This window comes from Cricetulus griseus, chromosome 5 (genome assembly GCF_003668045.3).
Source record: "Cricetulus griseus strain 17A/GY chromosome 5, alternate assembly CriGri-PICRH-1.0, whole genome shotgun sequence".
Taxonomy (NCBI): Eukaryota; Metazoa; Chordata; class Mammalia; order Rodentia; family Cricetidae; genus Cricetulus; species Cricetulus griseus.
In genome coordinates, this window is record NC_048598.1 from 115,838,337 (window position 1) to 115,863,196 (window position 24,860).

Consider the following 24,860-nt stretch of genomic DNA (forward strand, 5'->3'; position numbering starts at 1 on the left):
GGACTAAAACATGAAGTACTGAATGCTAGGCTAGGGAGTTAAGATAAGATCTGTTGAGGAACTAGGAGAGGGGAGGCATTAGGGGTCTTCTATCAGCAGAGTGACACACAGAGTTCAGGGAAGATTTGTTTGTCTGCAACATTTCAGAAGACAGAGCATCAAGTCAGGCAATATGACAGACACAACCAGACAACAAAGAGAAAGTTACAACATAAGGCAATATGGCCACTGGAACACACAGGCTCTGAGCACATGTTCACAGAGCAGTCACAGCAAAGCAGATCTTCAAGAACATCTTGAATAGGAAGACTTGATCATGCTTCCCCAAATGATCTGACTATGCTTCCTTCCTAATACACTCCGGGGCTCTTAAAAACCTCACATGCATGGCTTTCTCACACTTCACAACTGTCTTTCCCCCCAAAACAGTGTGTCAACATTCAAAACGCAAGAGCCAGGTCTATCTCATTCACACAACCCTAACCCCTAAGAACCCACAGAGACTCAATAATAATTTTTAGCTAACAATGAAATTCAAGAGCCAATTAAATGGTAAGAAAAACACCTGATTTGTAGTCTGAGTGTAGCATGGTAGAAAGGAATGAAAAGTGTGGGATAAACAACAATTTGAGCAGAATTTCACCGAAAGAAACAGTCAAGTACAGGGTTATACCAGAAGATCCCTGCCATGTAACCTTTAGAGCCTCCCCCTTCCAGGCTCAGTGTCAATTGGATAAGTAACTCTTGGCTATTAAGTAATAGAGTAATCTCTAACTCTAGAAAATGGATATGGGGGCATGGGGAACCAGCAGTGGGCGAAAGACCACCTTGATAATGAGGATATAGCGTGCTTTTAAATAACGTGCCTTTATTTTTAGTGATTCAGCAACCTTTAAACTTTAAAACTACTCATGGAAAAAGTCTACCTAGCCCCTCCCTGTCTCACTACCTTGAAACCAGAAATCCCATGTTAGTGACTGAAAGAGAAATGTACAAAGCATTTGCACCAACAATGCCTTCTTCCTCTAAGCAACTGATTCAGAAGTGTGTTAGCAAGGAAAACCAGCTAAATCAAGCAGAGAGCTCTGATGCAAACCTTGCAGTAAAATTCATGTTCTGTAAAATCAGAGAGAGGAAACAGAAGGAGAAGTAAAGTGTACAGGTACAAACATTGATGAATCCAGAAAGAAACTGACGGACAGGGCAAGAGAATGTAAAAGGGCAAGTGATGAATCTTTATAAAGAATGACTCTTTTTTTGTTCCATCTTTCAATGTAACCCCTGAAATATTTGCTTCTCCCTTCCTTCCTAACCTCAGGGAATTTTTAGATATCTATATTGCCTTTGCTGTCTTGGGCCAGATGGGAAACAGTAATCTGGGGCAAAGAAAGGAGCTCAAGACAGAGATAACAGTGAACATCCCAACAAGGATATTTAAGTGCTGGGTGATGGTGAATGAGAGACTCTCTTTAAACTTCAATTTCTTCATCAGTGAAATGGGAACAATAAATGTCCCACAATGGATTGTTATGCAAGTGGCCAAGAGGCTTCAGCCCCGGCATGGTGCATGGGAGATTCACTCAGTGTCACAATTCCCTGTACACTCTCCTCCCATGACGAACTGTTTTCTTCCCCTTTGCATCTGTCGGGAAATTGTGGGATTAAGAGAAATCACAGACACAAGCACTTTCTACTCCCGTGACTCCATGCTAGATAAATTTTCACATTCTTTGGAGCAACGGGGAAAGGGCCCTATGTGGATTATTCTCCAGGCAATTCAGAGGAAGCCCAGGTGTCTGGCCCGGCATAGATAAGGTCAGATCTTGCCCAGGCGACCTCAAGCCTGGCCCAGAGGCTTCTGTTCAAAGGAGATTAACATCCACTCCACATTTTCAGGACCCCAATGATGGAATAAATAATTCATTTCTTTCTGTGTGTTTCTCATCTTACTGCCTCAATTTAGATTTAAGTTTCAAATACTTTCATTTATAACTATAATAACAAAGAAAATCCTGATGCAGGCTCCCTTCCCAAGGGGTATGCATTTTCTATAGCTCTCCTGTTACAGGATTAACCCTCCAGGGAAGCCAAAGACCCACATTTTAACCTTTTTCATGGCATACAGAATAACCAGTTTGCCTTACAGCTGCTCATACCACATCCCTGAGGACAGCAGGTAAACATTGCCATCCGGCCACTGCCAGCCAGGGCTGGGGCCAGGCCTCATCATAAACCCCTTGGCCAATAAAGATGCAGGAAGCCAATTGTAGATAGACCTTCCTAATTCACCTGTGTGTCCCCTCAACAGCAGGCCCATGCTTTTATTTCACTCCTATCTCTAGTGCCAATAAAACAGTAGAATCCCTGTAAAGTATTAAATATCCTACAAATATCCTGCTTTGTTATGAAGTCAGACTGTTTTGTAAGCATTTTCTTCTGTGTGGTTTGATTTGTTTTTTGTAGTCTTTTTTTTTGGTTTTTGTTTTTTTTTGGGTGGGGGGAGTGTTTTTTTTTTTGGTTTTTTTTTTTTTTTTTTTTTTTTTTTTTTTTGGTTCTGATCCTCCAGTGGGAATATATGGATAGGAAATAGGGAGGGTAAGATCAAACAGAGATGAACATAGCACAGAGATGGTCAGGCTGACAATGTAGTCTTAGATAAAACTTAAATGCAGTCTACTCCATGTCCAGCTATGAGCCTCAGAACCAGCTCTGAGCAGATGAGAACATTAAACATCTTCACACTGCTGTGGGTCTCTTAGGCCTATAACAACTATTAACATGTAAGAAGACGCTACTGAAATTCAGGGAAAGAGATGGGACTTGGGGTTGAGACACATAGGATTCTTCTACCTATTAATAAGCACAAGAAATTTACACTGGGTAGCTTGTGAATATTTGTAGATTCTGTAAAAATGAGTCTCTGCTATGATTCATTACAAAACTAGGCATGGTTCGGGGGTATAGTGGTGATAGAATTAATTAAAAGCTCTTCTCCATTTTTTTTTCTTATTAGAGTGACAAAGCAGAACTATCAGTCTATCACAAAAGACATGACTGACTGTTCCTCGGACTCTGGGAGATAAGCCAATGTCATCATGCCCTGTTCAGAAAATGGATACAGATGCAAAGACTGGCACCCCACTTCTGACCCACATCCAAAGAGAATGAGAAGGCTTGCATTGCAGTAGATGCCTACTTAGCATCCTAACAGTAACAACCTGTTCCTAAGACTTGGAGTCCCTGTTCTTTCACTACTCACCTCCTCTTTAGGGTCTTTACATTCTGACCTGACTGTGGAGGAGAGAGGACCAGATGGCTTCCTTTGCAGTATCTTTCAAGCTGAAAGCCTTAAAGACATCCAAAGAGGGGTCTATGCATGAGTAGTATTAGCACAGTCCCTAGGGAGCTTATTAAAAATTCAGACTATCATCTTCCAGACCAACCCTCCTATCTCAGAATCTGCATCTAACAAATGTCTGGGTGATCCATGTGCAAGGTAAACTATGAGAATCCCTGACCCAAAAAGTATTGTTTGAGGAGGTCAAAGGCACCTAAGTCCTGAGGAACCGCAGCCCATTGAAGAAAGGGTCTCTGTACTCCTAGTATTTGATGTACACAACATCATCACGAGAGTCTCATAGCTAGTGTGTCTTAAGACTTGTTCTGTTCTGCCTGCTTCTTCAGCCAAAGTCCATTGTTACCTGCTACACTGATGGAAAAAGACAAAGCCAGTGATGAGACCAGAGGCCATAAATCAAGAAGGAGCAAACACCAGCAGTAACACAGGAGAAACACTTCCTCAAAAGCCTAACTGAAATGTATGGCTGAGAATTAGGTCAGTATGCTAAGGGCAGCTGCTGATTAAGCACAGCTGAAAAGAAAGACTGAGAGCAAAGTGAGGCATTTGAGCAGGAGATATTTACTAAGAGCCACTCTGTTAAAAACACACTTGAGACTAGAGGACCTCCTTAGTCCTTTATCCATCAATAGCAATCCATGTCAGGTGACCTAAATAGAGGCCAGAGCTCTAAGCAGAAGGGAAACTCCATCAGAGCAGTTTTCACTTGAAGCGTCATGAGGCTGGCAACCTTCTATTCCCATAGGTATTGTGCTGCCTCTTTTCATAATGATGAAATGAGATCCCATGATGTTGACTCCCTGATCACAGAGATGCTGGGATACCTGCCACCTTTCCCTCCTCATAGTACCTCTCTGTTTCCAAATGATGCCTCTGTTGCGCATTGAATGCTAGCCTGATATCCATCCTCAAGAAACAGGATCTCCTTACAGACAAATGATGAAGATGTACACTCAAGATTTACTAAGTCCCTGCCGAAGGCATAGTTGGGTTTGGTTTTGCATTTTAAAAAGTATTTTAACCAGGTATATTTACTGGCCTAAAATATATTCTTTTTATTAGAGGTCTAATCTTTAGCCTTTCCTTAAATCTCAAGTATTATAGAAAATGTCAACTCTGTCCCCTGAGTGACTCAGCCCCAAGAAAGCCAGCAAAACCCACAATTATAGGCATTCAGTAACTTAAGAGAAAACTGGTTAGTTTTAAGTTCCAGGGTCCTTGGTGACTAGTTAGGAAGGGATTAATGGTGCTGACTCAGGGTTAGTAAGCCTGACTTCCAAGAAAAACATGGATTATGACTTCATGAAGAGAAAACAGACAGCCAGGAGACCCAGGAAGTCAACTCCTTATACAACCCTGTGATTATAACCTCTGCAGGACCACAACAGCTCAATCCAGGCAGGACCACCAATAGGCCAGACCCTTAGGAACACATGTGTGAGTCATCCACCAAGTTAATAACCATATCAACAGAGATACTTGCCAACGGCAAAAGGAATACCAAATAGGTAATGGAAAAAAGTGATTATAAACACCAAATATGACCAAGTATTACAATAGGGTCTTGAACCAGAATGACTACATCCTTATTTTGTCATAAATGTGTGTATACAAAATGTTTTTGATTTCTTTCTTCTTTTATTCTCTTACCATATGGCATAAGATGTATTATTTTACGTGGTAGTCTGGAAAGAGTGTTATCTTTCCACCATAGTAATTAATTCATATGTTATCAAAGAGAGGAGTGAACATCACTCAAAAATTGCATTTTCTCTTCTTGTGAAGGGTGAATGCATTTTCAGTTGTACATGGGAAAGATGGGGTTCCACTAGGTGGGCCTTGTTATTGTTTTTATTTAGAGATTAAATATACTTTAAGGAGACATGGAGCTGTGTATGAATATCAAGTAGACAAGAAGACTTGGGCTACTGGATTTTGAGCCAACTTGACTTGACTCATCCTGGGTATCCAGACCAAACACACTTCTGAGTGTGTGTTTGAAGGTGTTTCTATCTGAGATGGACAGTTGAATGAGTATGACAGATTTCCCTCTTTGGTATAGGTAGGAATTACCCAATCAATTGATAGCCTCCATACCACAAATATGTGGAGAAAGAACTCATTATCTCTGACTGATTACTTAAACTAAGTGATCAATTAGTCCTCTTCTGCCCTCTGACTAGTATTTATACCATCATTTCTCAGGTCTTAAGTTCCAACTATAACTATGTCTCATTGTTTCCCTCCAACTCACAGTTGGCAGATGCTAGCATTTCTTAGGCTCCAAGATCATCTGAGTGTGTGTGTGTGTGTGTGTGTGTGTGTGTGTGTGTGTGTGTGTGTGTTTGTACTGATATTTACATTGACTTCCCTGGAGAATTTTGAATAACACAACAAGGAACAAGTCTGTCCATGGACCAAAAAGCCATTCTTCCTGGATATTTAGCCATTCTAGAATTTTAAGAGAAGAAGGAACCTGCCAAGACTGAAGCCAGCACAAAAAGAGCAAAGCCAACCCTAGCAGCAGAAGAAGGACACTAGGTTATGGTCACCTCCCTTGAGTAACTAGACTTCCTTAGGAACAGAGAACATAAATCCCCTTTGCTATTTAAGGTAGCTGGGATCAAAGTGCAGCTCTTGGCATCTGAAAACACACTAACTGACAGAGCATTGCCTAAATAAATCACTGTCTCTTGGGAAGAAAGATAATGCCTCACCATTCTCTTGGCCTGGGCATACATTAAACCCTCCAGCTTCCGTTTCCTACCAAAATAAATTTTAAAGAGCTGGGCTGAATAAGTTTTCAAAAGAAAAAATATGGCCGCCCTGAATTCCTGCACCCCGGCCCTCCCCCAGACAAGAACCCAACCCCAGGCATCTTGCTTTTTTATTGTCCTTTCTCCCATCTGGAGATTCTTCCTTCACTGTCTCTGGGGATTTATAAATCAAAAGCAAATTGCCCACCCCCATAGCTCTGCCTGGCCCCATGTATGTCACCAGTCTCCTCTGTCACTGTATTTAAAGGGGGAAGGAGTCTTTATTCTAATCCTAGTACAATTCTCCCAGCTCTTTCCTAATCCCTCCACCTGTGAGATAATTGCTGGCATTTAGGGGGGTAGAAAAAACTCAATAGTAATCATAGACTTGCACACAAAGACACGAAAAGAGGCAGATAAAATGGGAGGAAAAAAATCACAAGCCCAGAATTATCCACACTCTGACATCTACAGCACAATCAGGATGCAGGCAAGCTCTACACAGGAAGAGGAGGCACAGTGTGGCAGGAAAGGGTCCATTTAAAAATGTCATCATTTTAATCGTTTCTAGGCATATAATACAAGCGATGAATCTAAAGACAAAACACAACAACAACAACAAAGAGGGTGCATCATCAGTTAACTATTCACAAGTCATCCATTCACAAGTCATCCACAAACAATAAACCAGCCTGTCAAATAAGCATTCCTACTCAATATGCTAATGCAACAATGAAATTGCCTCAATCAAGAGTGCCCCTTCTTAGGTGATAAAGAGGAAAGAGAGATACTAAGATACTTCTAGCAAGTAATTGGAATAAAACAAAATCCTGTTGATCCAGGTGTTTGTTCCCACTCCATCTACTCAAGCTAAAATCCCAGGTCTAGCTTTCAATTCATACACAAGATCAAGTTAAAACCATAAACAAAATTTACAGCGAATATCTATATATAACAAATAGGTTTATAAGCTAAGATAAATCTGAAGTTTCTGGAAAACTCCATAAATATTTTAAAGATAATTTCAGTAAACTCCTAAACACTTCTTTTCTAGTTCATCTCATTTCTTGGAATTTTCTATAAGATGATTTATCACAAATTTATTGTGTCATAAGAATACATTAGAGCAGCAGGTTCTGAGGCAGGAACTAAGTCAATAGTTACACAAGTTCCCGTGGTGGTTCAAGGAATTTAAGGAAGTTACAGTAACTTGGAATCATTTTATTTACAATGAAATACATGTGCACGCACACCATAGACAGAAGAATGAACAGTGACCCTCTATTTCATACAAATCAGGGTGGTACTTTATTGTTTGAACAGATGTGAGCTGAATAAAGCTAGCATACATAACGCAAGATGATACAGGAATAGAAAATAACCTTCCTCTTGGGTAGAGATTGACACTGTGCTCACAAATAGATTGCAACTGGGTATGATCACGTGACTGAGTTCTGCCAATAATAAATGATGCACAGCTGCCTCTGCCCTTTGAAACGTCCTCTAAGCTCTTTCTCCTTCTCTACGCTTAGCCAAAGAGAATGACTAACTTACAGGATGGAAGGTCCTGGGTGTCTGAGTGGTGGTGTGGAGCAGAGTTGGCACTCCGCTAACCATTGCTCTGAACTGCAAACTGCAATAAGTGAGAAATGTTGAAGCTGCAGTCATGACTTGGCTTGGAGATTGTTTCTCATAACAGTGAGTCCTCCCTGACTAATATATATTACAATCTCCTTGTCCCTCACTGATTCTCATTATTTCCCACTATTTAGTATTTTAGGATGAAATAAAATGCTTTATGATGTGTGCATGTTCATGTATGTACAGCTGCATATGTATGTACATGTAGAAGCCAGAGGACAATCTTGGGTGTCATCCTCGGGAGTGTTGTCCACTGCCCTTGCATCAGGGGCTCTTACTGACTCATCAATTAGGCTAGATTGGCTTTCTAGCAAACTCTTTGGAATCCTCCTGTCTCTGTCTGCATGGTGCTGAGACCACAGGAGTGTACCACTATGCCTGTCATCTTTAAATGGGTTCAGGATACTGAATTCAAGTCCCCGTGCTTCTGAAGCAGACACTTTATCAAGTGACCTGTCTTCCCACACCCAGATGTGAGGATGAAATTAATACAGGCTAGCAAGAAAACATGAGTAGATGTTACTACAATGTCAATATATCACATCACTATTTAAAACAAAAACAAAAAAACAAAACCCTAGGGTTTAGGAAAAGGTTTAGTGAGTGAAAGTGCTTGCTGCACAAGCCTGATCACCTGAGTTTGGATTCCCAAAACCTACATTAAAAAAAAGTCAAACACAGTAGCAAAAAAAACCAAAAAACCAAAAACAAAAAACCTATAACCCTAAAATCCTATAGGAAACGAGAGGCAGAGACAAATTTCAAGTAGCTTGTGAGTCAGCTGGTCTGGTGTACCTAGTGGCAAAGAGATTCTGTCTCAAAAACATAGAAAGGTAATGACTGATATGCAAAGGTTGTCCTCAGACTTCTACATGAGTGTCATCATATGTGTATATCTGCATTCACACATGAGTAAACACTTATATATACACATATATGCCCTCACATCTCTCTCTTACACACATGCACACACACACACACACACACACACACACACACACACACCCATACACACACACAAAGAATCTATACTTTCCACAGAAAGAAAAAAATACTTTCATATTCTAGATAACATATAATAGATAGTAAAAAATGAAAGTGTGTGTGTGTGTGTGTGTGTGTGTGTGTGTGTGTGTGTGTGTGTGGCTAGCTCTTGGAGAATCAATATATGGAGGTTTCCTTTACTATTTTATGAGATTTTCATGAACAAAGACTGAGTTTCATTCATTTTATATATCTCCTGTGTTCAATACTTGTTAAATTCAATTATACTTTATTGTTACTGTCAGAGGGAAGAGAATATAACTTCATAAGATATATAACTACATCCTATTCTGTACTAAATATGCATTAGTATAGATATTTCACGATTATCTACACTAAAAGAACTAATCATGTGTTATTATTTATAAGCCTTGTCATAAATATTATAATATATAGAAAATATATTAATATATATCATAAGGTATTATCATCTCCATTTTTCAGAAGAGAAAAACTGATGTCCAATAAAACTAATTGAAGTCTGTTTTAGTATCTTGTGTGTATGTGAGTGGAGATAACATCATGAACCTATTCACCAATTTATTTTAAAAAAAGAAACTTTAAAAGTCTTTAATTTAGGTGAAGAATGGATGGTAAAAATCACACTCAACTCTCTGTGCTGAGATTGTGTCTCCTAGGAATATTAGAAGCTATACCCATAAAGTCTCATTAACATGACTGCCTAAATATGAACTGAACAAGAACAGCAATAGACAAGCTAATGTGGAGGTGGGAACACAAGGCCTCAACCCTACACAAAAAACTACAGGCAACTAAGGAATGCGGAGTTGCAAAAAACGGTCTTCCCGGGCACGAGCACACCAATTAGTTGTCCAATACCATATGGTCAGCCCTGAAACTATATGCATATTGTTAATGAAAAAGAAGCCATGAATTTGAAGGAGAGCAAGAAGCGTTATATGGGAGGGTTTGGAGGAAACAAAAAGAGAAGGGGGAAATGATGTCATTATATTATAACCTCAAATAGTAAAAGAAGTATGTATATTTTTAAATCACTTCAAAGAATACTTCTGGGAGAGAAGATGTGTTCTCCAAACCAACCTGTCAAACAAAGAACAACAGAAGAGCCAGTGAACAGGAAGGCAGCACTGTTCATCTCCAGGGGACAGAGCTGTCACCATCTCTGGATGTCCACAACAAAAGAAGGTATAAAAGTTTCCAGCTACCAGGTTGAGCAAAAAGGACTGGGGGCAGGGGACTCAATCTGTAAATCCACACATGTATTTTATTTACTACTAGTTTTTGGAGGCAAGAAGGCCACACTCAGGAAGAGATTTGTAAAGCTGACAAAAAAAATCACAATTTTCTACAAATTCTTTTGACCTAACTTAGGCAATGACCTCTGCAAGGCCTCGGATTTAATGACATTTATTTCAGCAGTAGGTGAGTTCACTATTAAACAGATGCAGAGCACAACATAATGCAACTAAATCACTCTTGTAAATATTTAATATCATTGCCTTTCTTTTTTTCCTTTTAACAAATCACTATCAAAGGCTAAGCACATAGTAGAAAACACATTTATTTATTCTACCCTGGAAAAAAAGCATAGTGCTCATGCATTTTATCTATCTAGTTCTCCAAATGACTTTGACACTTGAGAGCTCTTGTGATCAAAACAGTTTGAAGGAAAGCAATTTTGTAACCATTGAAGAAGTGACTTTGTGCTGTGATCAACATTCCCCAAAGTTGCCTTATGGAAACAAGCTAAAGTTAACCAATCAGATACACAGATAAACCTTGGAGGAAATTAAGAGAGAAGGAAAGAAAGGATATTTGCCGAAAAAAATACTCTCTCACTTGTGAAAAAGTTGGATTTTTCTTTTTATTTGTAAGTAAAATGACGACTATTTTGAACGAAAGAATGGAAGAAAGAAAAACCATTAATGATAGTTTGAAGCACAGTCCCTAGAGTATATCCTTACAGGATATTTTACAGTCTCCCTGCATGCATCTGTTCTGTTACATAAACCAACATAGGACACCAAAAGTAAATAAATAAATGGGCATAAAATATGTTGAAACTCAACTGGCATCACTGTCTTGCTTCAGCCAAACAAAACAGTCAGCCTAACAAACCTTAAGAGACAACACTTCATGAAGCCTTGAAATGTAGAACAACTTACTGACAATCAGGTCTCAAACTGCGAAGCTATTTGAGAGAATTGTTTATTTATAAAGTTCACCAACAGCTCCAGAACATCTCTCATATGGCATTAGTAATAATGGCCTCAGCAGCCTATGAGTGATCCATACAAAAGCCATTCGGCAGTGATGATAGCTAAGTTTTAGTGACCATTTGGTGGGAAGGAGAAGAAAACAGTATTAGGACCCAGAAAGTCTGGGCCAAGACTAGAGATTATCATTGTTATACTCCTGCCCTCTCAGTATGTTTATCCATCTGTAAAATTACAGTGCAAAGAACTAAAAGAATTATAAGCTCTCCCTCTCTCTGAAATTACATGCTTCTAAGATGTGAGGCAACAAATCAGCATTTTTATTTTTATTTTATTTTATTTTATTTGGTTTTCGAGACAGGGTTTCTCTGTGTAGCTTTGGAGCCTATCCTGGCACTCACTCTGGAGACCAGGCTGGCCTCGAACTCACCTGCCTCTGCCTCCCGGGTGCTGGGATTAAAGGCGTGCACCACCAATGCCCGGCCAAATCAGCATTTTTTAAAGTAACTGAATACAAAAATGTTTTTGTTTTCTTCATGGCTCATATATTTCCATCAAGTATATAAGAAAAATCACATAGCTCCTTTAGTTCACAAGAAATAGCAAATAAATCTATCAAAGGCTTAAAGGACAAACAGGCTCATCAGGATTGTGGGTTTTTAATTTTTATTATTATTTTTTTAACATGCAAAGCTTGAGGAAAGATGAGGACCATGTTCCTTCCCTCTTGGAGAAAAACTGGGTGCTCTCCGTGGTTCTGAACTCTGAAACAGCACGAATAACTCAGTGATTTCTAATAGACATTTTTGTACAGGAACTCGGCACACACAGATGAAAAAAATTATAGTTACTGACCTTAGGACACTCATAATTTCATGGGTTAATTCTTTAATGCTATATGGTGCCACTTAATATACCTTTATCAATGTGTGTCAATTATTGCAAGAGATCTTCCAAGTAGGCATTTTACAAGTAAAAACAAATGGAAAGTTAAAATGAATGGATTGTATACACAAAATTCCTGAATGCATTGGATGATATTAATATCAGTGAAATATGTTTTTGATTATATTAGTGTTTGTTAATGTTTATGATACATAAAGTAATGTTTTGTTAGAGGCAAGCTCAAATATAAGTTGCGTGTGTGTGTGTGTGTGTGTGTGTGTGTGTGTGTGTGTGTGTGTGTGTTGTCTCAATGGAATCCATAGTCAAAGCTCTGGATTAGATATATTCACATGGACACTTGAAATTCCATGTTCAACTGCCTCATGAATCAGTGTAGAACTAGGAAACTCACCATAAGACATAATTTCAACCAAGGCACTTGTAAATGCCAATTATTGGTCACTTGGGAAACAGAGGAATATATACTTCACTCAGAAAACTACATCTCTGTTGCTAGGTAGAAAAATCCAGGCAAATGATCTATTGCAGGTGAATCAATACCCACCCACTTCATAGTGGACAGACAGCACATAACAAAATCCTCAGCTGTATGTACAAAGAGCCCACAATCCCTTGCTAAGCCAATGATTCCTAAGCAAAGCAAGAAGCAGTTCTTCCACCTAAATGTTCACTATCATCACTATCTAAAAAGAAATTCACAGCCAAACTCTTAGTATTTCAGGATGAACAACCTGAGATGAGAGGCATAGCCACACTGACTGTGAACCTGCCCCATATATCAAAGTACATAAGACTGTATAGAGTTTATGGTAATTCTTTCTCATTGTATGCTGACATCAGCTCTTCCTGCAGTTCAGCAGGCCATTATCAAGAGTGCTGTTTACACACACTATATGGACAGCCATTTAAGTACTTAGCTAATACAAACTGGAAGTATTTTAACAAGACTGGTGTCTAAAACTGCAGTTGTTTAAACATCTGTGTTATGTATTTCACTAGGAAGCAGAAATTTCTCTATTGAAATAAACCCATCTTGAAAAAAAAAAACTATTCCCAATCAAAACAGAAAATGTGGTTAGAAGCATTTTTGAGTGGAACCCATCCAAAAGCTTTGTTCTAGAGGCACTAAGGCACATTCTACTCAGAGGGGGACTTTAGAATTGTTTTGTCCCAAGTTTTTCATCTGAACATCGCTTTCAGTTTTCAATATTCTTGTCCAAAATACAAATCACAGAAGTGGAATTCCATAGGTAACTCTGAAGAGTACATTTGCCTTCTGGGATATTAATAACCTGTGCTATCATACAAAGGCTCAGTGAAAAGACCCTGCTCTCAAGGGCTTGAGGGGTAGCTTAGTGGTGTTTACCTGTGTGCATTATCACACACACACACACACACACACACACACACACACACACACACACACACACAAAGGCTCAATTTTATTCAAAACTGTGTTTCTCTAAGTCGGGTATTGGTTTCTTGATACTTGAGACATATATAAACAACTTTTATATATGGACAGGGATCTATATACATTTGCCTTTCTCAAATTTTTTTTCACAAGCTGGCAATCTGACTTAGTATACTATATAAGAGTATATCCTGAGAAATAACAAAAATTCTCCTAATTTTCAAATACATCTTTATTTTTTTCCATTGGGACTATTTTGAAGCCAAGTGATATACATATTTGAAGGAAATATGACATTCAAGCTTCTCCAGTTAACTAGTAAATAATTAAGCTCAATAAAGTGTGACTTGTGAAGCACCTGACAGGACTGGTTGCATTCTAGACTCTTCTACCAGCATTGTAACACAGGAGTCATTGTAGGGCCGATAGTGTGCTACAAGTCACATCAGCAAGTTCATGTTTATAGATATCACCATTAATAAAGGGATGTGATTTCTAAGGCATACTTAAGCCATTTGGTAACTTTTAATATCAACAAGGGACAACTGATTATAGAAACAAGTTCAACAAGTTCTGTGTGACTATTCCAAGAAAATGGGTTGATTTTCCTATGTGTTTATATTTGCAACATTTTGTTTTGTTTCATGAAAAATAGAATACACATAAACAACAACAAAAAAATCCCTCTGGGAGGGCCTAGGCTCTGCTCCAAATGATGACAGACTTTGGAGATTTCCCCCATGGAAGGCCTCACCCTCCCTGGGGAGCAGAAAGGGGATGGGATGGGGGTTAGTGGGGGGCAGGGGAGGGAGAGGGAACTGGGATTAGAGTGTAAAACAAGCTTGTTTCTAATTTAAATAAACTAGAAGGAAAAAAAAAAAGCTCTGAGGTTTGGGATTTATTTTTGATGGTATCAAGCCAAAGTTCTGACTCTCATTTCAATAATGGATCTACAGGCATTTGCAAGGCACAGTCATTAGTTTATCTTTAAGTAAATATTTTGATTGTCAGACAGCTTGTTGCAAACAAGGCTCTTTTCCAAGTGCTCACTCCTGACGAACCCAAGCCGGCTTACACATCGTTCATTCAATGATCTGTGCTTGTGCTCCCATGCAAGATTGTCCTAAGGAAGTTGAAGAACAGGGCAGGAAAATCATGCTTTGTGGGCTTTTCATTTACAAAGACTCCAGAATATGGGGCCTGAGTTTTCTCTCAGTTCTGTGGTCTCTGCACTCCATTACCATAAAGCTTAGGAAATGAGCGATTACACACCACCATCCCTCGTAACTGCTATTACAGAAAATCACACACTCACAAAATAGCATTAATTGTCAGAATTAGCAACCATTTAAAAGGCAGCTGTTCTTTCACTCTTAAATAGACTCCAAATTTTAGATTCTCCCCGTGTCTTGGCTGCTCCATCTATGCCTCTTACACACATACACACCATGCAGGCACACACAATGAATCCTTAGGCAAACAATTTTTTTAAATGATCTATATTCAAGAAAAAAAAAAAACACCACAGAAAATCCTGTTTATTAAGCAGCATTTTTCGCCCTAGTACTTGCCATCATTGTTACAATGGGCTGGAAAGCTTCCAGACTAAGCAGCACTAGGTTCCAAAGCTGCAGGTGGAGAGGCTCTGTTTTGTGTGGGCTGGGGGTGGGGGTGGGAGCGCAGTATCTCTTTAAGAGTCAACAGTAAATTAACTTGCCCATAAGAGTGAAATAATTAGCAGTTAGTAGCTTATTAAAAGGATGGCAAAGGCCAAGCTGCCATCTGGGATCTCCAGTTTCTTGTGATTGTTATTATGTCAAGATGTGCCAGTTGCATTAGTTTGCATGTCACTGTTTCTGCCCTTACTTTACATGTAAATTTTAGTGAGAGATGCAACACTTTTAAAATCAGATGTCCATCAGAAAGCATTATTAGTCTGTCTTTTTACAAAGCATATGTTCTTTTACTCCTCTGCTATTCTACTCACTTCTAAATGCCTTAGGAAAAAAAGAGGAAAAGCCAATGATATCAATTAGATATGGTCTTTGTGTAACAGGAAACCTGAGCTTCATCAAAAACAAGGCCAAGCCGCCTCACAAAAGCACAACATGATTGCTTCTGTTTACACACAGCAGAAACCACAATGGCTCTGTCTCTCACGGTCCATCCTTCTTAATGAAGCTAAAGCCAGGGAAAGCCTGCAGTGGGTTGTTACACAAGCATATTCAGTTCTGGAGATGGAATAAGCATGTATATTAAAAATAAACAACACACACACAAAAAAACAAACAACAGAGAGTATCATGATATAAACTCATGGAGTGGCAGACACAACATGTCTCCTAGTCTGGCAAGAGTGTATCTATGTACTCATTAATGTGCTTGTGTATATTTGTGTGTATGCATATATGTATGCACCTTTTGAAACTTTAAGCTGTATACTTAAAAGCATGCATTTGATATACTTTGTGATACACATGCTATGCCCCCAATGAAGATAAACAACACACAAATCAAAGTTATCCTGTATGTATACACACAAAGCAGATTCACTTTTTTGAGTCCGAGAATTTAAAGAGTGGAAAGGTTAAGTAACTAAAGGATTACCTAACAGTTTCCTTTAGAAATTAAAAAAAGCAACCTAGTATTAAAAGCTGTAGTAAGTAAAAAAAACAGACTATGTTTAGGCCAGTTTAATTTACAAGAGGTAGTTGAAAGCTGCTGTTAGCCTCCCACAGACTCTAGCCATCAAGTTTCAGAGGGTCTGGAGCATGCTTGTTCCCTCAGTCCTGTATACTCAGCACCTAGAGGGTCATTGGCTCTCCAGAAATACCAGCGGGAAATACTTGTTGAGGATTGTAGCTCATTAGGTCTCCATGAATATTTGTTGGGGGATAAACACCTTGATTGGCTAATGTTGAAGGAGAGCCTACTAAATTCAGATATACATCACACTGTAATGGATTATTTTCCAGTATACCTACAAATGGAAGCTATATAGGGAAACATGTTATACCTCATAAACCTATCAATGTGTTTTTGGACAAATTGCACCTCAGAATCACAGACATGGCTGCCCTGCACACCTGAGAAGGGGATCATGATAAATACATGCTTAAGCACATCAATAAATGCTTCATTCTAGTACTATTATCACCGTTTTTCTAACAAGAAACTCCTTTTGAGTTCTTTATATACAAATATAAAGATAATACACTGTGATTCAGCACATTCTTTACCTTCAGGTGCTATCAAAATCAAGTTCCTATGGCTATGCATATAGATGTGCTATTGAAAGCTATATACCCCTTCAGATCAACCAACTTGACTTGTTAAGCAAAGGCTCTGGCAAATAGGAAATCCATGAAATGATTTCTTTTATGTATTGCCAACTGGAATTTAACCGAAACAGTCCACTGGCATAGTGTATGTTGTATTAATAGAACTATTGTTCACATGTACAGTTTTTAAATAGTCCAAAACAAAACAACTGTGTAAAAACATGTCCAGTGAAATTTTCTGAACAAGGAGAGAAGGAAGTCACCCCCTTCATATTTCAAGCACCATTTCAAAGTCATCACCGCTGAAACACAGAACAACTAAAACCAAGGAATTTACCTTTTATGTTTCAAAGACATCCATTTTTACCCCAAAGATTTTCAAAACATTAGCAGAAAGGGGAGGGGGAACATGGAAAGTAGGCCTTTTAAAAAACAAAGCAATTTTATTCATTTTTAAGAAGACAAATCAGTAGATGAGAAACAGATGAGACAAGAGATGGAAATGTAACATTGCCTCTATTTTATTATAATTAGATATTTATAGAGCACAGATGAGTTTATTTTCATAATTAGTAGCTGGCATTGTATTTGCTAATTTGCATAAATAGTTGGCTATCAAGACAGCAACTTATTTTCAGGGCTCTTGAATTCTAGCAGGGACAACAGGGAGCTCAACTCTTCAAATCAGCTCCCTTAATGTTATTACCAGAAAAATACAGCCTATATAAAATGATGTTCAAATTCATGGAGCTTGATTATCTCCTTCCAGTTTGGCCAGTGTTTATTAGTTCAGCATTAGAAGGCCAATGATCAAATCTACATGGGAAACAACACAATAAATAAGTAGCCTCTAACATCTAAAGGCCTAGAATAGATGCTTGGCTCAACTAGTCCAGTAAGAGGAGTTCTGTAGGGAAAAAGAGAAAGGAATTGAGTATCCATGACAACCCATATGATATACATCTCATCAGTCCTTGGCAGTTATCAAAAAATGACAACTACCTTTTTTCCTGCTCATTCTCAATAGTCTCCACACTCTCCTACACACGCCTACACCATTCCACAAAACAAACTTCACAGAACACATGAATCAAACTCTCTGATGGTAGCAGGAGGCGAATGAAGGACTTCCCAAACTGACTGCTATTGGCAAAAAGAAAACTTATCATTTCAACTACTGACATCCAACATAAAATCTTAGAGAAGTAGTTTACCCCTTATCTTTCTTCTCTAGCCATAGGTCAAAACTAGTAATTCATCAGTTGACTCATTTGGCAAGTGCTATGTATAGTCTTTGTGTACTCACAATCATCTACAGGAAAAGAATCAAGTTAGGAGCTGACATGTTTTATAAAATATACTTCCAGTATATCTTGAATCTATGGTGCTATAGAAGCCATACTCTTACATGGTAGCAATCATTTGGGGCAGAGAAGGGTCTCCTGACTCAGACAGGATTTGAGTACTCTAGTTAGCCACAGTTTCCACCACCACCACCTAACCCTTCCTTCCTGTTCCTAGTTCTAGTCTTTATGGTAGCTATGAGGTCTCTGCTGACATCTGAGTTGTCAGCTCCTGCTCCAAATTCTATTTCAAGGGAAATTATTTGATCACTTGCCTCAGTATAGACAGTCTCCAAATGAACAATAGAAAGAAATGGACCCAAACACACTCTCGGTTCTTAGACAGAAGCCATGTTGAAAAGCTAGAAAATGATGATTCTGAAGAACTTCTTTAGTCAGCCACTTCAGGATAAAACCTCACTTGCCTTTGGCCACATGCTAGCCAATGGTCTTCTGAATGTAGAGACTGACATTATGTATGAACCCTTGATCAATTCTATAGATTTAACATCACAGGACTAATGTTCTATCACTGGGCTTTTATAGAATGACAAGATCTGAGGCATAGCTATTCTTTTCTCTGACAAACACTTAAAATTAATGTAAGGCCTTCCTCACTTTTAGCCTTATATAATCTGCAACCATTTCCCTCTGATACTTATATACAAGGGGCCTAGAGAGAATGCCCAGTAGAGGTGGATACTGGAACCAGAATGCTTGGTCTTACCCCATGACCCTTGGCTTTCCTTTGTTTAGTGGGTTGCAGTAAAAAAGACAGCGGTAAGGGATGTGAGTATTTGAAGATGACTCCACTAAAAACATCACAACTGAAAAACCAAATTCCACCTATTTTGGCCCCCATATTTAACCCCAACCATTTGCTTTAGTTAAGTATTACTCAGTTCTATTGGAATCCATCATGTACAGCTCTGGACCAAATTCTGAGCTCATGTAGTATGGCTGACAGTAGTGTCCAAGACATAGCCACCTATACTTTCTGTGGGCACGTGATAATTGAAAAAGACTACATCCTATGCATCATGCAAGACAGTTAGGTATAGCTATTTTATAACAGAAGCATGAAGTTTGGCAGACCCAGGATACTGGATTTTAGTATATTGAGAAGAAAGGGGTACCTAAAAGCATTCTGGAAAGAGGGGAGATTGCAAAGAAAAGCTCTCAGGAAAGGAAAAGCAATGTGGGTTGACATAAAGGGCTTTAGAAGGCTGCCAGACAGGCAGAGGTCAGAGTGGGTGTGTATGTAAAGCCTGAGACAGAAAACAAATTGACAATGACTCGATGAGAACCTGCCAAAAGCTTTTGAGCTGATGAGCTACATGAGTGGATTTAATTTTAATTTTGCTTTATTTTCTTCACTTTGGGGGGAATTATTGACAAGATAAGAAGGGCTTTGAATCCCTTCCTCATGCAGCATATTATACTAAGCATATCTGGACATTAACCAATGAAAATATTTGTCTTCTGCATATTTGCAGTCTATGGAGTAGAGTAGCCCAATTCCCAATAAGTTGAACACAAGTTGTGAGAAAGATGAGTGAGGGGGAGAGCTCAACCCTGCATGTGACACTCAAGGACAACATCAAGTAAAACAGGGATTGTAAGTGTGAGTGTGTTGGGCAGAGGATTGGAGAGAGAAGGGGCTGTTAAGAGAAAGGGGGAGCTAGCAAAGTAAGCAGGGCTGCCATGGAAGCTGATAGTGGGTTTGGCTGAAGCAGTATTTTTGTATCTAAGCTTCAGTGAAAAGGTTCAGTTAGAAAAATGGCCACAGTGCAGACAGCTCTGAAAGTGAGGTGGCTAATCCTGTATCCCACGTGGTAGACAGCAGAGTTTACACAGTTCTCCATCAATGGGCTGACCAGAATGGGAAAAGTGACAGGGAAACAAACTAGGAAAGGATAACAACCTAATAAGTTCTGGATGCAGGCAGAGATGAAAAAGACATTCTAGAGCCAATCCCAGAATTCTCTCTCTACTGACTGCCCTGGAGGGGGCACATTCAGGAAGGAGGAAGTTAGAAGGGAGTTTCAATCGCATGGTAAGGAAGATTGGGCATTGGAACAGGAAACTGGTTTGTAGACAAATGACACTAAGCTTGACTTTGGACATACAGTGGTGACACTACTAGGTGACATTTATATGGATATATGTTACAGCAAATGTAAGGTGGCAGGCTGAAACATAATACCAACCAATGTCTGAGAGACAGCCAGAAGTCAAGTACATGGAGATCATACTTGAATCTCAGACAGGTTACATATAGTACTGGTCAGGGATGCTGATTTTGGATTTGATTCTCATTTAGAAGTCACCTAACATCTCTCTGAGCCTTGTTATCAGTACCATTAAGCACAGGACATGTCACCACAGACCTCATAGATGAATCATGGATATTAAGTATGATAAGGCCCACAATGCACAGAGCACAGTGGCTAGCACACAGTAGTATAGCTGGTAGTGATGGTGACAACAGTTGACTCACAGAAAGAAAGATTCTATGTGCAGAATCCCACACCAGTTTTAAAGGAAAGATGAAGAGACAAGAGGATGGAGGGGAGAGGAGAGGAGAGGAGTAAAAGAGTACCATACATTTTCAATAGGTTGAGTCATGGGCAAATGGGTGGTTTCACCTATAAAAAAGTCTCTGGCCATTGACCTGTTCCTTTCCCCACCTACTCTTTTCCAAAGGTGTCAATCTAACAATGGGGTGAGGGTTCAAGGTGGCAAGTTTCTGAGAATAAATCCATCCAGACTTAGTATTAAAGGAGTAGGCAACCATCCAAGCTTAAAGTGGAAAAGACCAAAACACTCCCAAGGCAGCTGTACAGAGAACACAAAACTGAAATGAGAGATGACCAGTTCATGCCCAGTTCTCAGCTGAGCATTCTGAATAATAAAAGACATCCCTGTCTTTTGGCCATATCCTCACACTAGAATTTACTCTCCCTATTTGTGCTATTTGTCAACGTTTAAGGGAAACAGCAGTGCACTGGCCCATCAAGACAGGGAAAAGTTATCTAGGAGGAGAGAACAGGATGGAAATAAATATTTATAATTTATCAATTAGCTTCTCCTTTATTCCAGCACAACTAATATAATTTGAGCCAGGATCTCTGAGCTTAGGAATGGATGAGTGAATTGAGCCACCCAAAGGTATGAAGACATGGCAACTATATGAAGCCCACCCACTTCTCTTCCCTGACCACCTGCCAAAAGGCTGGCTTTGTACACCAACATCCCTCATCACCTCTTTCTCCTCTTCCTCCTTCCAGTGTAGCATGATTTTATTTCTACATTTTTCATGCTTGCCTGGTTCCACCCTTCTTTGCCTATCACCTGTAATCTTAATATTCCATCTTTCACAAATACAAAAATTACAGCACTGAAGAAAAAAGAATAAGAAAGGAACACTCCAAAAATCTAGAGTTAGTAAAATTAGGCAATTTTCCAATCATCTCTCCTTTCTCTTCTATGATTCCCAGGTGCTGATGATACCCCAAATTCAGCTATGCATAAAACCCAGCAATTATGAGACACCTTTTTCTCTCTCCCCTGTGTCTGAAACAAACATCACCAGAAGGGTCTTAGAACACCCTACAATGGAGTAAGACACGAATGTCTACTTCCAGAGACCCTGTTTCTGATGGACACCACATGATATCATGCATAAGGTTCATGCTGGCTTTATAGGGAGGCAGAACCATCCCCAACATCAAACACGGGGTTCATGGAAGGGCAACGATTACAATGGCTTTATAATTTCTTTCACATGCTGCTAAAAGCAGTAACTTTTAATCCACCCTATATATTCATGGGAATCAATGGTTCCCCTCGAATACATGAATAATTCACGAATAATGAACATTGACAGGTTCATAGAATGACAAATAAAGTGATCTATACCTTTACTTCTACCTACAGAAAAGAAGCAGAAGATCCAGTTAAGGAGAGGAAGCATGGTGTCCACCACGGAGGCGGCGGCGAGAGAGAGAGAGAGCAAGAGAAAGAGAGTGCACATCAGCACACTGCAGGCACACTGACAGGTAAAACACATGGCAAATATCAGGACAGACAGCACAGGAAGCTGCCCCATATCACCCTCAGGAGGCAGCACAAAGCAAATGCATGATGGGAGGCTTAAGGGACAAATGCCAGTGTCAGCCAAGCTGCTTCCACCAGCTTCATGTTTAAGCCTCTTCTCATTCTTTTCTTCTCACTTATACCCTTAGAAACATGGCAAAGTCTGCATGCGCAAGCACTGCACATCCACATGGTTATGAAATTGTACACATACACCCAATCTTAAAAAGCATGGTTAGGGAAAGTCTTTGAGAATCTCGATTCTCTTGTGTTTTCCCAACATTCACATGAGGCATGAGGACCAAGTTGTGACATACAAGTATAAGGGATGCACACATAGCACACATAACTACCACATGTATTTGTGGACACCAAATACTAACTCTGGAGATTCAGTGGGAACCATGCAGAAGCCCCTGTCTCCCGTGTGCAGGGATTAAAAGAAAGCAGGGTGTCCTGGTGGGGAAGGGAGTGATGGATTTTAAGATAGTAATTGTAGGGGTAAGAATGGATGAGGGGAAGATGGAAAAGGATGAGAGGGTAAGCAATGAAGTCAAAGGGTTTTCTTAAGTCAAATTAAGCCTCCAATAGCAACTTAAAACCTTAGTGGCACCATCACCCAGAAGAATTCTGAACCTTTTCTTGAAGCCCCCTCAAAGGAGGAATTCACAGCATCAGTGTTTGCATAATTCTTTTCTTTTCTCTTGAAGGGATACTAGCCTAGAGCATGGCTGTGGACTTCATAAATTTCAAGACGGTGTTGGTTTTGTAGAAAGCAACCAACACCGTCTTGAAATTTATGAAGTCCACACTTTGGCTCGTGCTGTGGAAAAGTAGAGCCTTATTAATTCACTAGAACAGTAGCCTTATTAATTCAGGATGCCCTCAATTGCCCACCTCAAACTGTGAAACAGTGTCTTTCAGCCCTGGATGGTTACTTGATCTGATGGCATCTCCCTGACGATCAAATCATCTAATAGGCAAATTTGAGAGTAGGGGAAGAGAAATGGTTGTGTGCTCTCCAAAGACCAAGAAAAAAAAAATCATATGTGAAACTCCTCCACAGATCCTCCGAAAGGAACATTGAGTCTGATGTATGTTTTGAAAAGAAACAGATAAGAAAAAATTAAAGAACAGTCTTTTGGTGACACGGCAAGGAAGGTAGACCAATCTTGCAATCACCCCAAGGCTTGGAAGAAGCACAATAGTAGCAATTGAACAGTGAAGCAAAAGACAATTTTAAGTGGGCTCAGTTCTCAAATCCTGATTTGGGCTGATAATGTGGAAAAATTTTACTTAGGAGAAAAAGGCTTCATTCACAACCCACCCCATGCCTAGCTGAGCTGAATTTCCTGCATATTTGAATATTTTAGGTTGCAGATGCTGAATTTACAGATCTTTATATGCAGTTTTCTTCAGGGTGTATAATGAGTTAGAATCCTACCACGAGGACATTAGCATTTTCTTTTGGTGATTCCTTTTATTCTTTCATATAAAATTTAAAACAGTAACACCACCACCACCACCACCACCACCACCACCACCACCACCACCACCAGGGCTTCCTTTGACCAGGAAGGGCAGAGTGTCATTAAGATGACAATGGAATGGAGGGGTGAACACGAAGCAGACCTTTACCCAGAGTAAAGTTCAGGGAGAAACCCTGCTCCTTGCTCCCAAGCTGGGCCCCACCCTGGGGCCTAGGAGGAGCAGGAGGAAGTTAACCGCCTGGTTGCTCTGAAATTAGCTTCATTCACCCCCATTATCAACGTGTCATGCCTTGTTTCATGCTTCCCTCTTAGAAGCAGCCCAGCAGGGCCGGAGCCCGTCTGGCCCAGATGACAAATGGTGGGGAGGAATGGAGAAGCTGGGAGTAGAAGGTGGGACACCACAATGCGTCAGGAAAGGTGTTCCTCTGCAACAGCAGAGTGGCCCCTGCTGCCAGTCGGGCCCACAGCAGGAGGCACAAGCAGCAAATGACCTTCTATGGAGGAGGCTCTGAATGAGCAGCCAGAGGCACAGAGGCAAGCAGTTCAGGCATCTGCAGGATCACAGCACCTACCTTGTTCACTCATCATAAGGTGGGAAAGGCCTGAAGAGGGGAGAGAAAGAGAAAAAGAGAAAGGGGGAGGGGAGAGAAGATGGTTATAATCCGAAATGCAAAGCACAGTCTCTTAGTTGTTATACAGAAAGAGGTATAGCGAGGACACTTGCACACACTCACTAGCATGCCACACACCCAGAACACCAGCCCCCACACTATGGGAGAAGGCTGGCCCTCTCCCATCTAAAGAAAAGGTTTCTGTTTGCTGAATAATACCAAGGACTTCTCTTTTATTGTTATTCTAGGCAATCCATAGGATTTGTGATGGATCTAGTAAGATTAGGTCTCTAGGAAAGAGACTCAAAAGTATCAGGTTAACAGTTTCTTTCTTTCAAATTACTTGCATCAGTAATACTTGTTCACTGCAGAAACCAGGGGAAACTCCGGAGAATAAAAAAGAAAACATCAGTTAAAATCTCACCTTCCAGAGTGTGCCATTCATTGTATTGTTTTGTATTGTTCTCTACATAAGTTGGGTGATACTGAACACGTCAGCACACTTCTTACTTGCAAGGGCTGCTCAGAGTACCTCAAGCTATTTCTGTTTTGTTCACTTTCACCAGTGATAACCACATTTCGTCTTCTATCTCTTCTGCTCCTCTAGAATGTCTTCCATGTTCCATGAGGGAGGCCTAGCCCTGAACTGAGTGTGTTAAAGAAGCCACACAAAGTCCCAATAAACAGCCTACAGGACCTCTAGAGAGTCCTTACAGGGGG

The 24,860-nt window shown here is 39.9% G+C and overlaps 1 protein-coding gene across 3 annotated transcripts in view; it reads right to left on the reverse strand.

Annotated features, from left to right (window-relative positions):
- Nrxn3 (neurexin 3) overlaps positions 1–24,860 on the reverse strand; it is a 1,486,512-nt gene that overhangs the window by 1,408,547 nt on the left and 53,105 nt on the right. For 2 of the 3 annotated variants that reach the window (XM_035445726.1, XM_035445725.1), the window contains exon 3: positions 24,102–24,131. In XM_035445726.1, coding sequence (XP_035301617.1) covers positions 24,102–24,131 — 30 coding nt within the window. Of the gene's footprint in view, positions 1–21,862; positions 21,875–24,101; positions 24,132–24,860 lie in introns of all 3 variants that reach the window. The other variant, XM_035445727.1, reaches the window with a different exon arrangement.